The sequence below is a fragment of the Pinus tabuliformis genome, chromosome X (genome assembly GCF_031772625.1).
Source record: "Pinus tabuliformis cultivar Carrire ecotype Pingquan chromosome X, CPIR1, whole genome shotgun sequence".
Classification (NCBI taxonomy): domain Eukaryota; kingdom Viridiplantae; phylum Streptophyta; class Pinopsida; order Pinales; family Pinaceae; genus Pinus; species Pinus tabuliformis.
Genome location: NC_142308.1, coordinates 623,304,025 through 623,325,818, shown reverse-complemented (window position 1 = coordinate 623,325,818; position 21,794 = coordinate 623,304,025). Strand labels below are relative to the sequence as shown.

At 40.1% G+C, this 21,794-nt stretch overlaps 1 protein-coding gene across 2 annotated transcripts in view; it reads left to right on the top strand.

Moving 5' to 3' along the window:
• Positions 1-21,794, top strand: part of LOC149141552 (lipase class 3 family protein) — a 425,063-nt gene that overhangs the window by 264,549 nt on the left and 138,720 nt on the right. For both annotated transcript variants that reach the window (XM_089447700.1, XM_089447699.1), the window contains exon 9: positions 20,609-20,685. In XM_089447700.1, coding sequence (XP_089303826.1) covers positions 20,609-20,685 — 77 coding nt within the window. The remainder of the gene's footprint in view (positions 1-20,608; positions 20,686-21,794) is intronic.

The window sequence follows — 21,794 nt, the reverse complement described above, 5'->3', positions numbered from 1 at the left end:
TTCTTAGGTTTAAATATGAAATAATCTCCTAAGCTAGGATTTCTAGTCGATGTACTCCTTACCTCAACTCTTTTCCATTTGAAATTTAAATCTTTACGAATAACCACTAAATCTTGCTTTAAGACATCGAGTAACAAAAAAACTCTCCTAATATCTCTACATATCCTCATATAGCTAGTGAATGTTAATGTCATCAACTGAGATACCCAAACCCTTGACCTCCAAATTTTTACATAGACTTGATCAAATTAAGAAAACATTTGTCAAAGAAACTTTTTGATTCCATCTACTAACTATATCCCTAGATAAACCATCGACATCAATAACAGTAAATTCCCCTCTTTTTAACAAGATTTCAGCATCCGAGTAAATATGTTTCCTACCCCTCTTGAATTCTTGTATAGGAATAAACTTTGGCTTTTCTTTCTCTACCAATCTGTGAAGGGAAAACTTCTTAGGAGGGCTGCCCAACCCCTTGATGTTTAAGGATGTTGCTCTCATCTTCCAACCTTATTTTGGGTTTGACTAGCTATAAAACCCCCAATGAATTGCCTTTTTCTCCCTTGTTGAACCTTTATCCAACTCTTCTCTTGAGCAATTTGGATATGGGATTTTTGCCAATTGAATTGTGTTTTTGAGCTCTCATGTCATTAAAGCCCTATCCTCCCAAGGATTTCCCTTTCAAACCCTCTCCCCCCTTTCTTCGTCTGAGGCGATATTGCCCAAATGGCTTTGGTGCTCCCTTCAAACTCATAGATCTATCATGTGAATTTCCTTTGGAATCAGAACTTGAGAGGCTGTAGTGTTTTCCTTGCCGTCAGTGCGAGATAACGACTCAATGGTTGGCCATTCAAGGCTGGTTCACTCCCAAGATTCCTGTTGGTCTTTATAGGCAAATTTGTTAGGTTTTTTTCTTAAAGTGCGAAGCCTCACACCATTATTTTCTTTATTGATAGTTAGATGTGAAAAGGATTAAATATGAGACATCTTTAGTTACTCTAGTAGTCCAATTTTGAAGTTGAGAAAGGGCTATTGGCCTTGAGGTCTCTATTATTGCAAAATCTAGCAAGCCTACTGCAAAACCCCACTAGGTAGATCTAGACCTCATGAAAACAAAAGATCGACCACACTGTCACCTCAACAACCTTTCTCTAGCTGTTTAATGGTGAATTAACCCAAAAGGGAGGCTTCCCTATATATAGGTCACTTAAAGGTTATTGAACAAGAAGGGTGGAAGGTGAATAAAGGTCTAACAATTGGGATAAGGTATTGGTAGAGCCAATAAGACTAAGATACTCTATACCAAAGTTCAAGTACTCTATCCTTAGAACACTTAAATGGATTTGTGAGCTGTTATACGTTAGGATTGATAGATTTTCAATGATATGGCATGTAATGTCATATAAAAACTAGAGGGAATAACCTTACAATGATGGATCGACAAAGTAACAAGGCTAGCAATTAGGCATACAAGATTTAGGGTATGCAATTGAGTTTTTATTGCTAAAACATGCATAAAATAACAATAATAAAGATGAGTCAACCCTAGTATTGGGGTTTATTATGCAATTAATGCTAGGATTTTTCCTTTTCTCCAATTATAAAATGCAATCCCTATTAAAAGGGTAATAACACATCAAATAAAATTATTGTTTAGCACAATTTCAAGAAAACCCTAACCCTTGTTGAGAAATCTAGGGCATAACAATTATGTGATTTCTCTTCTATTAGTAATTGCTTGTGAGTTCTTTTTACTTCTTTAGATTAGGATCTTCTTTTACTTAGGTTATTTTTGTTCTTCTTCATCAAACAATTACCAATGCATAAACCATAAATAGATAAGAGACATAGAATATAGGCTGTTAGTCAGGGCCAAAACCTCTCACTCTTTGAGAGGAAAACCTGAACAAATTCTTCTTCTTATAGAGATTCCAACTGACAAATACCAAGACCAAGAACCTTGACCTATTTTCCACTCTAAGACCAAGACACAAAGGTCCCTTGATGAATTCCTTCTTCCTTGAGTCAACGATAGTCAACATTCTTCTTTTTCCTTCTTCTTGGCTTCTCTTCAACTTCGGCTGCTTTGGACCATTACTAGTTTCGATCCCCTTGAATTAGGTCTTCTTTGCATGGTGATTCCTTCTAGCTTCCGTTAGCTTCCTCTTAACCTTGCCGTACTACCAACTCGACTGCTCAAGGGGATTGTAATTCTTCTCTGTTCCTTTTGTTGCAATTGAACTCTTACTTCCTCACACATTTAGAGAAAACAAACCCAAAAACAAACTTGAAAAAGGAGCTCGGCTTATGTTCTCCTTTTCTTTGATTGATAATAGGCTTCCCTTACAAACTTCAAACTTTTTCCTATTTCAGATCTTCACTGAAATCTTCACCGATTTTTTTTTGCCTGAAATGGTGACGAACTGCCCTATATATGTTGATTTTGGGTAGCATTGGATGTCTCTAGCCTTGAAATTTGGTGGAGAGGCTAAGGCACATGAGATCTACAAGACCTAGAAACCATTTGGAGAAATTCCACCCGGATGAGGAGTTATTAAAATAATTAATATTTTTAATGGGTTCCTAAGTCTAAACTTAGGAAAATGAAAATATTAATGGGTATTAATAAAGATAAGGGTGAAAAGCTTCTAAGAGAGAAGGATCAAGTCTATTTTAGTCTTAGCCGTTGATTAGAGACTTAATCTTGACCGTTGATTCATCAATAGGAAAAATATAAGAGAAGACTTGAGGATCATTTGGAGATACACCGACATATATTCAATATCCCAAGGAAAATCGATTGTCAAAGAGAAAGAGATCGAATTCATAAATCAGTTGCTGCAGTAGAATTTCGGGTTAGAAATTTTCACATGGAATCAGAGCAGAGATCCGGCAACAGGAGAGAAAAATCAACTATGGGTCAGGAGCATGATGCAGAGGCATCAATTCAAAGGGACTCACGCAGATTTTCAGAAGAAAGCACAAGGGACTTGGATCACGATTATTCTATGTTAGCTTCTAGACTAGAAAAAGAAGTCACTTGCCTAGCAAGCTCTGCCTCCTCTGAGGTTTGGTATATAGATAGTGGAGCTTCCTGGCATATGACAGGAATTCGAGAATGTTTTTCAAATTATCAGGAAGAAAGGATGAATTTTTAGATTACCATGGGAAATAATGCAAAGTGTACCCCCGTAGGAAGAGGTACTGAAGTCTTTCGAATCGAAGCAGGAGAGCATTTTCAAGCAACCAATGTGTTGCATGTGCCAGTATTGGGGATGAACTTACTCTCCGTATCTCAACTTCAAAACAAGGGCTGTTGCATTTTCTTCATTAAGGAGAAAGTATATGTCAAACACCCAAATTGGAAAAGGAAGGCCCAGATTGGAATCAGAAGTAACAAGTTGTATAGATTACAACTAGAATCTCCAATGGCATTGATAGGCAACAATGGAGATAAAGATTTGAATGAACTATGGCATAGGAGGATGGGACACTTACACCATGGGGCTTTGCGAATTCTCATAAAAACAGTATTAGAAGTTCCAGAATTAAGTACTGAACGAGACGATGTATGCAGAGGGTGCGCTCTAGGTAAGTATGCCAAAGCAGCGTTTTCTAGAAGTAACAATAGAGATAAGAGTGTTCTAGGATTGATACACTCAGACATCTGCGAACTTATGTCCACGAAAGCTCTTAGTGGTGCCGAATACTTCGTCACCTTCATCGATGACCATTCCATGAAGACTTGGATCTACTTTCTGAAAACCAAGGATGAGGTTTTTGGTTGACTCAAAGAGTTCAAGGTTCTAGTAGAGAATTTGACAGGAAAGAAGATAAAAGTGTTGCGCTCAGACAATGGTGGAGAGTATGTTGACAAGGACTTCACCGATTTTTGTGCTAGCGAAGGCATCAGAAGAGAGTGGACAACTCCTTACAATCCAGAGCATAATGGAGTAGTAGAAAGAAAAAATAGGACTATTGTGGAAGTAGCAAGGGAAATGCTGTATGATCAGGATATGCCCAAATTACTATGGACAGAAGCATGCAACACGACAGTTTATGTCCAGAACATGAATCCACACATGGCATTGGGCAAAATCACTTCGGAAAGGGCCTTCACTGGGAAGACACCTAAAGTCAGTCGTTTCAGGATATTTGGGAGTTTGGCGTATTGCTGTATACCCGAAGAAAAGAGAAAGAAATTAGATCAAACTGCTGAGAAAGGATATCTTGTGGGATATAGTGAGAATGCTAAGGCATATAGAGTCTATCTTCCAGGGAGTAGGAAGGTAGTAGTTCAGCAGGATGCAAAGTTCATGGAGGACAGAGCTTTCAGGAAATCTCGAGAAATGCCTTCCGAGTTGCAGTCAAAAGACGATTTGTTGGTCCAACCACTTCGACCAGCAAAAACTAGTACCGACAATTCTCTTAAAGGCAAAGCTTCAGAATAACAAGAATCTCAGGAAGAGGAAGAGCTGGTAGATGTACCCACTACTAGTGGAAGAATGAGCCGGGAACTCCGACAGATTCTATGGGATGCAGAGGACTTCATTGGTGCACCCAGGAATGATAAAAGGGAGCGAAGATAGCCAGGTAGATACCAGGTCCTAGTAGCTCAGGTTGGAGAACCCTCTAGTTTTTAGGAGGTCGTTCAGCATCAAGTATGGGTGGATGCTATGGTGGAGGAATACAGTTCTATAATGGTCAATGATGTCTGGGAAGTGGTACCTAGGCCTCAAGACAGGTCTGTGGTAGGTTCGAGATGGATCTACAAGTCAAATATGTTGCAGACGACAGTGTGGAGAAATACAAAGCCAGGTTTGTGGCTAAGGGGTATGCTCAGAAGGAAGGGATAGACTATGAAGAAACCTTCACTCTAGTAGCCAGGTATACTTCTATTAGAACCGTGATATCCCTTGCAGCACAGATGGGGTGGGAGATTCACTAGATGGATGTCAAGACGACATTCTTGAACGAGGTGATAGAAGAAGTATACATTGAACAACCAGAGGGTTTTGAGACACATGAGAAGAAATCTCATGTATGCAGATTAAAGAAAGCCTTGTATGGGCTTAAACGTATGGTCGAATTGATGGCTACTTGCAGAAGATGGGGTTCCTCAAGAGTGACAGAGATCCTAATCTCTATTATCTTGTTGTAGAAAATGAGCCTCTCTAATCTTGGTATTATATGTGGATGATCGTTTCTTGACAGGATCATCCAGGCTCATCAAAGACTGCAAGAAGAATGTAGCCATAGAATTCGACATGAAGGATTTGGGACAGATGCATTATTTCCTGGGGTTGGAAGTTTGGCAGCAGAAGGGTGAGATCTTCCTTGGACAATGGAGATATACTACAGAGATCTTGAAGAGATTTAGGATGCAAGACTGTAGACCTATGGCTACTCTATTGATCACCAACTGGAAGAAGATTGATGCATCAAAAGACAAAGACGTTGATCCCACCTTGTACAGGGAGCTTATAGGGTCCCTGGTGTATCTAGTCAATACCAGGCTAGACATTTGTTATGATGTCAACACCCTCAGTCAGTTCATGGTGGAACCCAAGAGGGCGCATTGGGTAGTAGCCAAACATGTTCTCAGGTATATACAAGGAACAATCGAGCATGGACTATTATACACCCAAGGCAATGACATTGGGCTGAGTGGGTTCACTGACGCAGATTGGGCTGGAAGATCAGTAGATCGGAAAAGTACAACTGGGTAGTGTTTCAACATTGGATCAGGAATGACCTTCTGGTGTAGTAGAAAACATAAATCCATGGCTCTGAGCTCAGATGAAGCATAATATATGGCAGCTAGCATAGCTTTGTGTGAAGCCATATGGCTTAGGAAATTGCCTGTGAATCTATTCAGGAGAAGGATGGAAGCGACTAGGATTTTATGTTATAACTAGAGTTGCATCGAGCTCTCTGAGAATCCAGTATTTTATGATCAGTTGAAGCACATTGATATCAAGTGTCACTTTGTTAGAGATTATGTCCAACGAGGGGCAATACAGTTGAGGTACACTCCTACAGGAGAACAGGTGGCAGACATCCTCACTAAGGCTCTAGGAAGTACAAAGTTTGTTTATTTAAGGGGGAAGATGGGGATGGTGAAGAATCCATTTCAGTAGCAGAAATGGATAAATATCCGGAGTTGCAGTGCAACAGTTAGCAGTGGCAGTGCTATGGGCAACATGATGCAGCATGTTGAGAGGGAGTTGCAGTATAGATGAAGCAGTGGTAGTGGCAGTGTTATGGGCAGCAGTACAGGAAGCAACAGTGCAGTGGATGTGGGGTAGTAGGCCAAGCATCGACACAAAGGACCAATGCGGAGGGTCAATGTGATGCTTCTATGATAAAGCATTGCTAGAGCACATTCCTCACTAAGAGGGAGTGTTGATTTTGGGTAGCATCGGATGTGCTCTATGCCTTGAAATTTGGTGGAGAGGCTAAGGCACTTGAGATCTCCAAGACCTAGAAATCGTTTGGAGAAATTCCACCCAGATGAGGAGTTATTAAAATAATTAATATTTTTAATGGGTTCCTAAGTCTAAACTTAGGAAAATAAAAATATTAATGGGTATTACTAAAGATAACGGTGAGAAGCTTCTAAGAGACGAGGTTCAAGTCTGTTTTAATCTTAAAAATTGATTAGAGACTTAATCTCGACCGTTGATTCATCAACAGGAAAAGTATAAGAGAAGACTTGAGGATCATTTGGAGATACACTGACAGATACTCAGTATCCCAAGCAAAATCGATTCTCAAAGAGAAAGAGATCGATTTCAAAGGGAGAGTTGTAGGGTAGAGGAAGAGGAGGGCATCAACAACAGTCAATGACTGAGGAGGAGGTGACACAGGGACATTGAGACACAACTTAGGGGGAGATGCAGTCCAATGGAGATGCAACCCTCACGTAGGCTGACGCAGAGGGATGCAGAATCATGCAAAATGACGCAAAAGTGACGCAAAAGTGGGAGAAGGGTCTCCAAGGTGTCAGAAAGTTTCTAGGGGAAAGTCTTATGTGTTTTCTCTCAATTTCTCTGTAAAATCATTCCTTGTAAAGCAATTGTTGCTGAAGATTAATTAAACCCTCATCTGCTGCATCGGTTTTCCCACATTGGGTTTTTCTCGGGACGATTGTCCAAAACAACTGTGTTGATGTGATTGGTTCTTGTGCATGTATTTTCCCTGTGTAATTATGTGATAACTGCAGTAGAATTTATTTTAATGTTTGCTAAAGGGATTTCATAAATAACTTGTTGTGAAGAATAAGTAGGTGAAATAAATCAGTTGCTGCAGTATAATTTCGGGTTAGAAATTTTCACAATATATCGTTGTTGTAGCCTCATAATGAGTCAACATGACTGCAAGCTAGGCCGACGTGTCATTTGATGGAGATATAGTTGTCCTTCTTGAAGCCGACTTGAGAAGGAGACTTTGCTTGGTCTTGGAGGGCTATTTATACTCATCTAATGACTCATACAAAATGTAATTTGCCCAAAAAGGGTCCTTCATACATGGCATAGACTCAAATTGAATTTTATGACTAGATGACAAATCCTAATGGATCTCATGGGAGCCATCACTAAAAATAAAATTCCTTGCTCATGAAACCCATGAGACAAGCATTACAATAATAATTTTATTTTTCTTCTTTTCATCAATTACATAAAATCACAATTACACATGTCATTATGAAGACCAAACCTAGTTACACTTTTCAACACTCCCTCTTAACTAGGTAGGTATTCATAATGGTACTTGGTCATTCTCAATATGAAGAATTTCCCATAAGAAGTGTTGGATTGGTAACCCATCTGTATAGCATCATATCAACCAACATTGTCACATAGCAAGGCCTTGACTAATAACTCTATCTCTCCACGAGATCTGAGCACAATGCTGGCGAGACCAATGATGTATAGACACCCTCATCATTGTCTCTCTCGGAACATACCCCACCCACGTTCTCAGGGTGTATTCCACCAAGACTATTCTTATCTTGGATTTCCAGTCCTCAAAGAATATCGGTCCTCAACGACTACTCTTATCTTGGATGCCCTAATACATCCTCAAAGAGCATCAGATGCCAAATGTTTACCCAATCCTCCATTCTATCTTCTTAAATGAAAACAAGAATGATGTGTCTATCTCTCCCTCTTAATTAGGGAGGACATATTTATTCCAATAAAGGAATGTAATCATTCCTATAGAAGGAATGTAGCTAAGCTCCCTCTTGGCTTAGGAATTTCCAAGTTTCTTCCAAGTAAGAAACTTGTTTACAGGCTCCCTCTTCATTAGGGACCTACAACAACTCCTCAGGTGGAGATGATGGGACAACGAATTGCTTGAAGAACTCCTCTTTATGATGTCATGAATTTCTTTTCATTATCTAGGAGTTTTCGTGCTTGGGACTTCTACATAGTGTACCGACCATCCATCACTTTCATCCATGAGTCAGCCATGTCTTCATCGAGAAGTGATCCATCAGTGCATATTTGGCCTTCCTTCATGCCATGTTTACTTAAGATCTTTCATCCTACTACATGTGCATCGGTGATGGAAGACATCCATAGATCTTCCCTTGGTAGCCCTGCATAAACCCATCCAGATATTCAAAAATAAAGGAATGAACATTAAAATCGACATTGCCTTTGTGTTGGTCTTTCATGATGACATCTTTTAGTTTGTGTCAGAATCCTGCATACATATCGACACATCTCCCAAAGCTATATATATTGTCAAGGGTCTCCTTCTTTTTCAGACTTCATTAGAGTCTTCATATCTTCCATGGAAATATCCTAGTCAAATCTTCTTGGTCTTTCAGATGTTGATCGCCTTTACCTTTTTTGCATATTTCATGATCTCTTCCTTCCTTTCTTCACACATTTCATTCCCAGGAGCTTCCAATCAGAGTTCCTCAATTGTAGTCAACCACCTCATACTTCATATGAGGACATAATATGTTGATTTCATCTAGTGAATGTGTGACCGATGCATTCCTGCATCCCTTTGAGGGAGGAAATCCTTTCTTTTGATCATGCTCTTAAGATAGAGCATTGGTTCATGACATCTGCAACCATATGACATGACTTCCATAATATCAAATGTAAGCATACATACCTCACTTTTCCTTTGGGTCATCCAAACTTCCTGCAACACATTTCTTGATTGAAAGAGCTTCAATCCCTTGATCTACTTCACTCTTATGTCAGCATACCATCATCCCATGATTTCCACAAGTTTGAAATTCTTGATGAAACACTTGCTTCCACTCATGATTGTTGAACCTTTCATTGAAGATTCCATCAGAGAATCTTGAGGATCTAAAGTATCCCCATCAACAAATGTTTGCATTTGACAGATGTATGATGAACCTTGTACTAGAGGACTTTGCCATTTGTGTTTTCAATGAGATTCCCAAGAGCTATATCCTTGACTTCCATATATTCTAACTATCTTTCATGCTTCTATATGATGATTTGCCGAGCTCTTGCTTTCAATGCTTCTATGATGCCTTGATGCATTCCATTATTTTACATAGTGAATCATGATAGCCATATCTTAGAAGACTTAGGGACTTGAAAAGAACTTATGTGAGGAAGACTATCTCAATAGTGGAGATCTATTACTTCATCCTTCTTGGATTTCTTCTTTTCAGCTTCCTCCACTTCCTTTGTGATGTGGGCTTTTTCTCTTCCTCTTTTGTTATTGTCTTTCTTGAGCTTAGGACAATCTCTCCTATAGTGCCCATATTCTTGACACCTATAGCATTGTATTTTAGCCATGTTCTTTTTCTTTTTCTTAGGACCAAACTTTCCAAATTGTCCCTTTCTTTTTGTCATTGCAGCGTAAGTTGGATTTCGCTCACCTGCGCCCACATTAGATTTGGCCTTTAGTCTAGATTCTTCAATCTTGCACAATGACCATAGATTCTCGAATGGTGTAGCTTCTTTCTTCCCATAAATACTTGAAGTAAAGTTACCCCACTCCTCCGGTAGTGCATTTAATACAACTATTGTCATTTCTCTATCAGACATGACTTCTCCCAGATCTTGTAGTTGATCCCGAATCTCAAATATCCTCATAAAGTATGAGGCTATTCCATCTTCCCTTGGCATCTTTAGGTTGTAGAGTTCTTGCCTTAATGAGATGACTTCTCCAACAATGCTTACAGTATAGGGAATACAACTCTACTAGTTTGTCATAGATTTCTTTTGAAGTTTCGAGTTTAGATACATATGGGATGAGGGGATCCTTGAAGGATTCTATGAGAATCCTTTGAGCCATAACTTCCCCTTTCATATACTTGGCAAGAGCTTGAGCATCTTCCTTTCTTGGTTTAGCGATAAAACCTTTGACATGTTCCATAACCTCATTTTCAATGAGTTCAAATCTGTCCTTTTCTTCCATGCAAGATAGTTTGAAACCCCAACCAATTTGTTGCTTTCCTTGCAAAAAGACATTTTGACAGATTCATATGTGGACATAAATATACTTACTTGATAGGATGCTCCTTCTTCTTGTTGCTTCCTTGATGTTGATGATGATATAAAGGATACAAAACTTCTCCTTGATGAAGGTAGTTTTCTTCAAGAATGATCCTTGATCCCACAGAGAATGAGATGACACTGCCTTTCGATCTAGCTTCCTTTGGATGAATAGTCTTCAAAACACTTCAACTTGAATAGATGTAGGGTTTTGGCCTTCTCTCTCTTGACGATGATCCCAATACTTCTTCGCAGACTTCTTTGATCTAGGGTTATGATGCTTCCTTTGACTTCAAGATGATCTTCGCTTTGATGCCTTCCTTGAGATTTGATCCTTGAGTGTCCCTTGATAAGATGCCCTTCCTTGACTTAGTCACCTTAGCTCTAATACCATGTTGAGAAATCTAGGGCATAGCAATTATGTGATTTCTCTTCTATTAGTAATTGCTTGTGAGTTCTTTTTACTTCTTTAGATTAGGATCTTCTTCTTCTTCATCAAACAACTACCAATGCATAAACCATAAAGAGACAAGAGACATAGAATATAGGCTATCAGCCAGGGCCAAAACCTCTCACTCTTTGAGAGGAAAACTCGAACAAATTCTTCTTCTTATAGAGATTCCAATTGACGAATACCAAGACCAAAACCCTTGACCTATTTTCCACTCCAAGACCAAGACACAAAGATCCCTTGATGAAGTCCTTCCTTGAGTCAATGATAGTCAACCTTCTGCTTTTTCCTTCTTCACGGCTTCTCTTCAACTTCCACTGCTTCAGACCTTTACCAATTTTGGCCTCCTTGAATTAGGCCTTCTTTGCATGGTGATTCCTTCTAGCTTCCCTCAGCTTCCTCTTAACCTTTCCCTACTACCAACTTGATTGTTGAAGGGGATTGTTTCTTCTGTGTTCCTTTTTCTGCAATCAAACTCTTACTTCCTCACACGTGTAGAGAAAACAGACCCAAAAACAGACTTGAAAAATGAGCTCGGTTTATGTTCTTTTCTTTGATATATAATAGGCTTCCCTTACAAACTTCTCACTTTTTCCTATTTCAGATCTTCATCGAAATTTTGTTCTGAAATGGAGACAAACTGCCCTACATATAGTTGTTGTAGCCTCATAATGAGGCGACATCACTACAAGCTGGGCCAACGTGTCATTTGATGGAGATATAATTATCCTTCTTGAAGCCGACTTGAGGAGGAGACTTTTCTTGGCCTTGGAGGGCTATTTATACTCATGTAATGACTCATACAAAATGTAATATGCATAAGAAGTGTCCTTCAGACATGGCATAAACTCAAATTGACTTCTATGACTATATGATAAATCCTAAAGGCTCTCAATGGGAGCCATCACTAAAAATAAAATTTGTTGCTCATGAAACCAATGAGACAAGCATTACAATAATAATTTTATTTTTCTTCTTTTCATCAACTACATAAAATCACAATTACACGTCATTATGAAGACGGAACCTAGTTACACTTTTCAACAACCCTTACCCTAGATATCTAGAATTTAGAGAGAAGAGAGGAAATAGTTATAGGGGAAAGATTGATCAACACCTCCTAGATTAGTGCCTTGATCTAAATGGGAAATGGAGTCTTTTAGGGAAAATTTATTGAAGATGGCCTTGATGAAGAGGGCGAGAAGGAAATATCCTCTTCTTACAAACCCTAATGGCTTCCTTAAATGGAGATTTTAAATTTAAGAGAGGCACATATCAGAGTTCTCTTGAATAATTCAAGGAAAACAACTTCGCATAACATAAGGAATCAAAATTTCAAGATAAATATTGCAATTTCAAACATGGCACATATAGAAACCCTAATTCACATAAGATAGCATGCAAAATTTTAAAGATAGACAATAAAATTATGAAATTTCCACAAAAATCTCTTTAATTTATCCCAAGAAACCTCATGGAAAAATCCTTCTCCAAAGACAATTTGCACTGTCAGATTACATTGTGTCCATGTAGAAAGAAGAGAAGACAAGAGCTAGCGTGCACTTATAGAGAAGAAGTAATGTGATTAATGAAGATGATGAAAATGAATTGTGTGTTGGAAATGTAACTAGTTTCAATCTTCATAATTGTTGTTGTACTCATTTCAATATGTATTCTATGTAACAAACATGATTCTAGGTTTTGATGAATTGTTGACTAGATGTACTCAAGAAGAGACAAGGATGATGGAAAGAGACATGCCTTCAAATAGGAATGATCCTACTGCATTCTCCGCTCATGCTAAAAGGAAGAACAATGTTGGTTCAAAGAAAGAAGGCCAAGGAAGACAAGGATTCAAGATGGAAGAAAGGGAAGATGCTTCGATTGTAATAGGTTTGGCCACTATGCTAGGGAGTGTCCTAATAAAAGGGATACACCTTGGGATGATGATAACAACAACAACCACAACAATTTCAGAGGCAACAACAATAAAAGGAATGGCGGGTTCAACAACAAAGGAAAGAGGAATTCTCTCTCTACTCAATATGGAAATGGTCGGCCTCCCAAAAGAACAAGAAATTCTAGGCATGATGAATCTAATGTTGTAGCTAACAAGCAAAAAGTATTTTATCTTATATCTGCCCTCTCTATTGCCTCTCCTCTGGATACCTTAGATAATTGGTTGATTGATAGTGGTGCCTCAAGGCACTTCACTGGGTCTAAGGAGGCCCTTTCAAATTTGATAGAAAATGATACAAATTTGGAAATCATTCTTGGAGACAATGCCACCTATCCCGTGAAAGGAACTGGGAATGTTACTCTTCAATTGAATCAAGGTAACACCATTCATCTACAAGAAGTACTATATGTACCCGATCTAAAGAAGAACTTGGTATCTATCTCGGTGATGGAGGACAAAGGATTCAAGGTGGCATTCATTGATGGAAAGGTACGTGTTTGGAAAAGAAATTTCAAAGAAACATTCACTCTTGGATTCAGGGTTGACAGCCTATATCAAGTTGGAGGAAGTCCACTGGGAGCTATGTGTTGTGACACATCTCTTCAATCCGACTTATGGCACCGAAGGTTTGCTCATCTTCATTATAAGCCTATACCCAATGCAAGGAAGATGGTGACAGGTATTCCCAAATTGAAAGTAGAACATGAAGGTGTTTGTGAGGGTTGTGTCGAAGGAAAACATACAAGGGGACCATTCCCCTCAAGTGATAGTAAGACTATTGACATTTTGCAATTGGTTCATTCTGATCTATCTGGTATGTTGCCTGTGACAGCTTTCAGAGGATATGTGTATTATGCTGTTTTTGTGGATGACTTCTCTCACAAAACTTGGATTTATTTCTTGAATAAGAAGGATGAAGTGTTCAAATGGTTCTGCTCTTTCAGAACCTTGGTTGAAAATCAAACAGGGAAGAAGATCAAAATATTGAGGACCGATAATGGAACCAAATATGAATCAAATCAGTTCAATGACTATTGTAGAGAAGCTGGCATTAAGAGGGAGACTACTACCACATATACTCTCGAGCAAAATGGTGTTGCTGAAAGGAAGAATCGTTCCATTATAGAAGCCACCCATGCCATGCTTCATGATCAAGGCCTTTCGAAGTTCCTATGGGGAGAAGTTGCCAACACTGTCGTGTATGTTCAAAATAGATGTCCTCATCAAGCATTGGACTCCAAAACTCTTGAAGAAGTTTTCACTAGTAAGAAACCTGATGTTTCTCATTTTAGAATTTTTGGTAGCTCCGTGTATTTTCATGTGCCAAAAGAAAAGCGAAGCAAATTGGATGCATCTGGGAGGAAAGGAACATTTGTGGGCTATAGTGAAACTTCAAAGGCATATAGAATCTATGTACCTGGTCAAAGAGAAGTGGAAATAAGTCATGATGTCATTTTCGATGAAGATGCTACCCTTGGGAAGATTAGGGACCTTCCTATTCCAAGGAAGGACAAGGAAGAAGATATAGGAAAGCAAGTAGAACCAAAGGACAAGCTAATGCCCGTTGCTGAAGGAATGATGGATCCCATTGATCCACCTCCACGTGAGCCCTCCTCCTCAAAAAGGAGACTCTCATGGCTCAGGGACATTCTCGGAGATGCCGAGAGACATATTACACCAAGGGGGACATTTCGTGAAAGTAAGAAGCCGAATAGGTACCAATGGTACTTAGCTGCCATGAGCACCATTGTTCAAACTGAGCCCTGCACATTCGAAGAAGCTGTGAAGCACCAAGTTTGGAAGGATGCTATGAACGAAGAGTATGAGTCGATTATGAAGAATGATGTTTGAGATGTGGTCCCTAGACCTAAGGAAAAATCTGTTGTACCTTGAAATGGCTCTACAAGATCAAGCATGGAGCTGATGGAAGTGATGAAAAGTTCAAGGCCAGGTTTGTTGCTCAAGGCTTCTCTCAAAAGGAAGTTGTGGACTATGATGAGATATCTGCACTAGTTGCCCGATATACCATCATCCGTTCGATCATTTCCCTTGCTACTTCTCAAGGATGGAATTTACATCAAATGGATGTCAAGACTGCCTTCTTGCATGGCTCATTTAAGGAGGAAGTCTATGTGGAGCAACCTGTGGGGTTCGAAATTCAAGATCGAGAGACACATGTATGCAGGTTTAAGAAACCCTCTTATGGGTTGAAGCAAGCTCCCCGAGCTTGGTATGAGAGGATCGACAACTATCTGATGAAGCTGGGTTTTACAAGAAGTGAAGCTGATCCAAACCTTTACGTCAAAGTTGCAAATGATAGACCTCTCATCTTAGTACTTTATGTGGATAATCTCTTTCTGACAGGTGTAGACCCTCTCATTTATTAATGCAAAATGGAGTGGCTTCTGAATTCGAGATGAAGGACCTAGGATTGATGCACTACTTCCTAGGCTTGGAGGTCTGGCAAAAGCCAGGTGAGATTTTCCTTTCTCAAGGAAAATACATTGTGAAGCTACCTGAAAGATTTGGGATGGTGGATTGTAAGTTTATGACTACTTCGATGGAACTCAACTTCAAGAAGCTATGCGAAAGTGCTAGTGGGCCCGATGGGTTCTAGTAGGTAGCAACAATACAAAACAACATTCCGTGAGGAGTGGTAGTTATGAGATCCCAGTATGGTTGGGGGATCCATGGATTCGGTTGGCGGGTGGATCACTCCCCTTGGTGGTGAGCAAGGTCATGGTAGAGGCTGATCTACTTCACCTTGGGCTTGACACATGGGGGATCGCTGAGACCTCCTCTGCATGGCGAGGCAGACTTATCCTGTTGTTGCTCAGGGTCGAGATTGGCAGTAGAGGCATAGATATTGGCATCATGGAGATGCCCAGACAAGTTGAGATTGGCTCTCACAGATTTTTCGCCACTAGGCCTTAGGAGAGGAGGATACAATCCGCACATAGTGGGCAGTATGAGCATGTTAATCCTTCGATTATGACTAGAGAGCCACAGTGTCAACGTGGTAGTTTCCTTTTGCGATCAGCCCAAGATCTCAACCTCTCAAGGCTTGGTAGTTCAACCACATTTAGGGATGTGCTAGTTTCTGCAGGGGAGGAACTTACAGGTCTTCCATTGGGTTTCAGTTGCACGGAGAGTAGTTTGCCCCCAAGAGATTCGTTGATGACTTGGGTCACTGCGCTAGTATGCCAGGATGATTGGCATGTATGGGTTTTGGCGGTCATTAGCAGGCAGTAGGAATTGGGATCTATGGGCCTCCAATCTGGTTGTGGGATCCATGGATCCATTGGGTTAGAGGACTACCTTGTTTTGGGAGGATCATGGGGATGACGGAGATAAGATTCCATCCTCCACCAGATGATAGGTTAGAGATCATCAGGATGATCACTACGAGGTGAGGAAGGCCCTTCTCGCTATTATTTCAACAGGAGTCTGGACGCGCAACGGTAGATGGTAACCTTAGCAGGGTGCCCTGGCAGGATAGACTTGCGCGCACTGGAGCTTTCCCTTATTGGGTGTGTATCAGAGGTTTACTGGAGTGGATGACTTTGCAAGAGCACGAGTGGGTCGTAGTTATGACTAGACTGGGGCAACATCCACTTGATGGACTCACTTTGAGATTAGTTTGGGACTCGAGAGCTACAAGGCTGACCAGTTGGGTTACGGATTGGGGAGAGTGGGTTCCCACAGGGGGAGGTCACCCAGATCTTCCATTGGGACTCCTTTATGATAGGTCAACACAGGGATCAGGAGTGGCTTAGTGGCATAATTGGGACCCTGGTATTGCTCACAGTGGTAATTGGGTCAGCATGGAGAGAGCGCTTGTTCGACAGTTGCTTGAGGACAAGCAACGTTTTGGCGGGGAGGACTATGATATTCCCGCTTAGCAATATTGCTAAGGGAAATATCAATATTGCCCAATTTTGTCTTATTTCGTGTTTGCATTTAGTAGATGTGGGTTTAGAGGTCCCATATGAATTTTAGGATTAAGTGGGGTCCCAAACATTAGGAAGGAAGGGAAATATTGCAGCTTTAGTGGAGTGTCGGGGCCACCCCATGGAGAATTACGGCCCGCATGTGGAGTACGCTCTCATTGGAGCAAAGTTGGTGGGGGAAAGTCGAGTTGGGCCCACATGGGTATCTTGGAGGATCTTTGATAAATAGAGCAAGAGGCATTGATTTTGGTCATTCATTCATCTATTCAGAAACTTGTTTTTGATGTAGCATGCTTGAGTAGAAGCCAAGTCTGCAAGTGCTATTTAACACACGAGTGTCTCTGAGTGGAGATCTCAACCCTTGCTTCAGTGGACTTTGAGTGCCAGCCCAAGGAGGGAGTTCCATCCCTTTCCAGTTGTTCCAGCACTGGGAGTGCGAGTTTGTGTAGAGGAGACACTAGCAGCAGTGCAGGGACTACGCAGTGCTTGGAGGAGACACACTTGGGAGTTGAGGAGCGAAGGGAGTTTGGGCCTAAAACTTGAAGTGGAGTTTGGGGAAGTGTTTTAGGGCCTTTCCCTAACATTTTGGCAGAGCAGCAAACACATCATTTGCTATAGGTTACATCTTCTGCTTGTGGAGGAGGGTCAAGCAATTGGGGTCAATTTTGGAGAGTCAAAATTAGGACAAACCCTTTTTGGGTTTTTTGGGTTTTTGTCAAGGACCTCACAAATAATTTGGTAGATTTTTTTGGGCAAATTTAAGGGGTCAAACAGGGGTCCAAATTCAGTTAGCAGCTAGACGAGTTAGGAGAAATTTGCGCCAAAATTCCGAGGTCAACATTTGGCCAATTCCTCGTGGGTTTTGTTGGGTTATTGGTGGATACACTGGGGGTTAATTTCTCGGAATTTTCTGAGCACTGGAGGAGGCCCTAGCAACTATTATTTGCAGGTAGCAGTGCAATTTTCAGTTGAACAACACAGAGTTTGTTGGGGACAGCCATATTGCATGTTAGAGCAGCTGATTTCATCACCTAGATATTGTTAGCTTGCCCTGAGCAAGCTTAGGTGCATGCTTTCTGATTTTACCTTTGTACTCAGCAATTATATTAATAAAATGGCTCAGCACATCGCAGTTTATGGAGATTTCTGGTTGTTTGATGTGCTGTAAATTTTTGTATATGTTTTTACTATGTCTGTGTTGTTTATCATTGTAAATTTCCATTAGGAATATTACAAAGAAGAAAACCTTTCTTTCAGATTTCAACCTTCTACTACATCTCTATCCTTTCTGCGATATTTCAGATCACAATCCATCTAGTGTGTGTCCAAATGAGCTCCATCTTCCCTCTATTTATACAGCCCAGAGGGGCAGGGCTGACTTGACGCAATAACAGCTAGGCCGGCTTGGCATTTAGAGGGGTTTTTGACCCAAAAATACATATTTAAAAATTATTTCTTTTACTTTTACAATAGGTCCAAATAGGACTTTGACTCTTTGACTCAAAAACCTAGAAGCATGAAAGAGCATGCTTGTCTTGAAAAATAATAATAATAATTTTTCTTTTTCTTCTCTTTTGCTTTTTACATTAAATACATATTGGTACAAATTATGAAGACCGAAAGTAGTTACATTTTCCCACAAAGGGAACATTGCATATTCAAAAGGATTTGCTTCTGGGTTCTGTGACACACTCTATATCCCCAGATTCCAGACTATCTGCTAGGATGCTAGCCCTTTATCACATCAATTTCCACTAATATTTTAGCCACTATTTTGAATACACTAATTTTGTATGAAGGATCCATCATTATAAACTTACCCAACTTATTTCCTAGTTATTTTAGGAATTTCCTATGTCCCAAATTCCAGGGGAAAATTTGGGAAGCCCCATAGTTTTAACCCATATCGGGATTTTTGAGACAGATTCAGACCTCAGGTCGAAACATGCATGCCAAAGCTTCAGGGATAAAATGGAAGGACCCCAAAACTAGCTCCGATTTTGTATTTACAGGCATCCTGTTCAGATCTAAATAAAAAACCCAACCACCCCCTTGTCACAATTTAAAAATAGGACCATAACCTATTACCAGTTGCCAGCATTGTTGCATTCAAGCATTTAAGGAGTTTGAAACTACATGTCTTCCATGGAATTTCCCAATCAAAGCCATTCTCAAAAACTTCACTGCTTGTGCAACCCTTAAGTATTCCCGCACTACCATATTTACTTTCACCTCTTTTCTACTGATTACCTTCCTGTTTTTGTTATGGGTTCTTTGCTCAGAAGCCTCTGGGCTTGACTCCTCTTTTTGAGCTTTGCACAAAGCTTCCAGGTCCAAATACGCACCTAGAGATCCTCCTGTAACCTGTTCACTACTAAGCTCTACTCTAGGACTCCTCTTGATACAATAATATACATTGAGCTCTCACGTCACCTTGACGTGTTGGCTTGAATATTCTACAGGTAGATAATTGAGTTTCAAGAGAAGTAACCCATTTCCATCTGTTCTAAAAGGAGATAGACCTTCCTTCATCCTTGAGTTTGTGAAAACATTCACCATTGGGACACCCTGAGCCAAACTATGATAGTCATAATGAGGGACATCATGAATTTGACATTGGAACTTGCTCCAAGGATTGAGACCACTGCTTCCATATCCTTGAGCAAGCCAATTGTACCTTTGTCATTGTTACCGCTGACAACATTAGTTGGGATCAGCAGGTCCTTTTTGTCATCTACTTTTGCCTCATAATTTAAGGACTTTTAGTCATTAATTCTGCTTCCTTGTAAGAGGTCATAGGTTCAATTCCAGAGTGGGGTAGAGTATGTACACATCTGTAGATTTTAGCAGTCAAATCGCTGCACAGAGGTGGGTCCCCTGTCCCACAAACATGGGGGTTTCATACACCAATTTAGTGTGTAGCTTGGCCACAAACTTAAAATTAGATTATTATTATTATTACTATTAATCTCATCCATAGGCTCTAACCTCACTTCAATCTCCTGAACAATTCAATATTTGTAAGAATTTACAATGCTAGAGTGACTGCGGGTGGTCAAATATCTTGATGGCACAATTTTGTTAACACCCACTGGGATTTTAAGCCTACTCCCATGCAAATTGAACGGCAAAGAACCTTCTCTGAGGACTTATGGACAATGGAGATCATTGGGTGGGCATCCAATGCAGGAGGTCTTGAGTAGCATCTCGTCTAGGGAGAGGATTGAGCAAGCCCCTGCACATGATCTCAACGCCCATGATCACTCCGAGTTTTATATCCTTGTGGTTGGATTTGCAGCTTTTATCTAGATGCTTGTTTGTTTTTCCTTTTCTGCTTTCATTGTTAATCTAGGAGTTGTTATTGCACTGCTGCATTGTATCTCATTGGATGCATCTTTTTAGTCCCATTGACCTACTTTCATGGTCACTTGTTGGACTTCAATAAAACTATGTTATCTCATACACATTATACTGAGTTGGTCCCATTGACCCACTTTTTGTGGTCATTCATTTGACATTAATAAAATTACTTTATCTTTTCTTATCTGTTTCCACCACCATATGTCATGATCCTTTCTATTTTAGACTAAATGTTCTTTGGGTTAATGTTTTTTGTCAGCTTTTAAAATTGTGCTATTCAAACCTGATTTACAGGTTATGCTTTTCAGTTCATTTAAATACATGGTCTCTGGAATGTGAATGCTCTCATCTTGGTCGCTTTTGTTCTTGGCAAAGGTGTCTGCAGGTACAGTCTGTCCTTGCAGAATTAAGGGAGCGGTTTCAGTCACACTCTATGAGATCGTACAGGTCTCGATTTCAGAAGTAATTTCCTTGAATCTTGAATTTTCAGATGGTATTTATCTGCTAGTCCTACAGTTTTTTCCCAATGCTTGAGTGTTCATTCTCGTGTTTGTCTTGGGCTCTTATTAGATGATATTTCCTATCCTCCCAGAGATTTTAGTAATACTTTCGTAATGTAGTTGAGCCTGAAGTAGGCAATTTAATTGATTTTAAGGATTAATTTAATTACTGGAACTTATTCTGGGACTCTGGGCCACCTATTTTCTTGCACAGCTATTTGATTTTTCCTTTAGAAGGAAACATCTCTCTATGCTAACAACACTAAGTCACATGACACAGGGACATGCAGACAGGAGGATATGGGTATGTGACACAGTAAACGTAGACCCCCTCAAACATGACACAGAGGGACGTGTATGTTTGTGTGAACAAAACCTTGGAATAAGGAAGTTCCTCTATATGAAACAAATGGGACGCCGACAATATCCATCACTCTAAGCAGTGAAGTATTAGCCCATGTTGCAGATGCAAGAGAAACATATCTGGTTGTTTCAAGGGTTGAATGTGAGAACCGTGGTCAAACTACCAAGGACAAATTTGGAGAGGTTGCACTTGTTGAGGAGAAATATGGGGCAGAAAGCAGCAAAAGTGGCCAAGCATTTTCATCCAAAAATAATTCAACATCACTGTTGGTTGATGGTTGTAGTCAAAAGTCTTATGGTGATTTATATAGAGACACTTGCAGGGATCAAGATGCTTCATGGAGTATTCGTTATGGATAAAGTTTGACTTAAGAATAGAGACCAGTTTATTCGTGCTTGCACAAGGCCACCGAATTTGTGCAAGGTGATAGGCTTTAAGTATCAGTAGTACCTATGATTTTCTCCGCCAGGTGAAAGAGTTACCTCCAAAGGAGCCCGAACATGATTTTGCAGGAACTCAAAGTATTCCAGTATATGTGATGCTGCCACTTGGAATTATCAATGGGAAATGTGAATTGGTAGATCCATAATCATTGAATACACTTAAGAACCTTGAAATTCGCAAATGTTGATGGTGTGATGGTGTATTTCTGGTGGGGTATAGTTGAGGGTGATAATCCCTAGAAGCATAATTGTTTTGGCTATAGA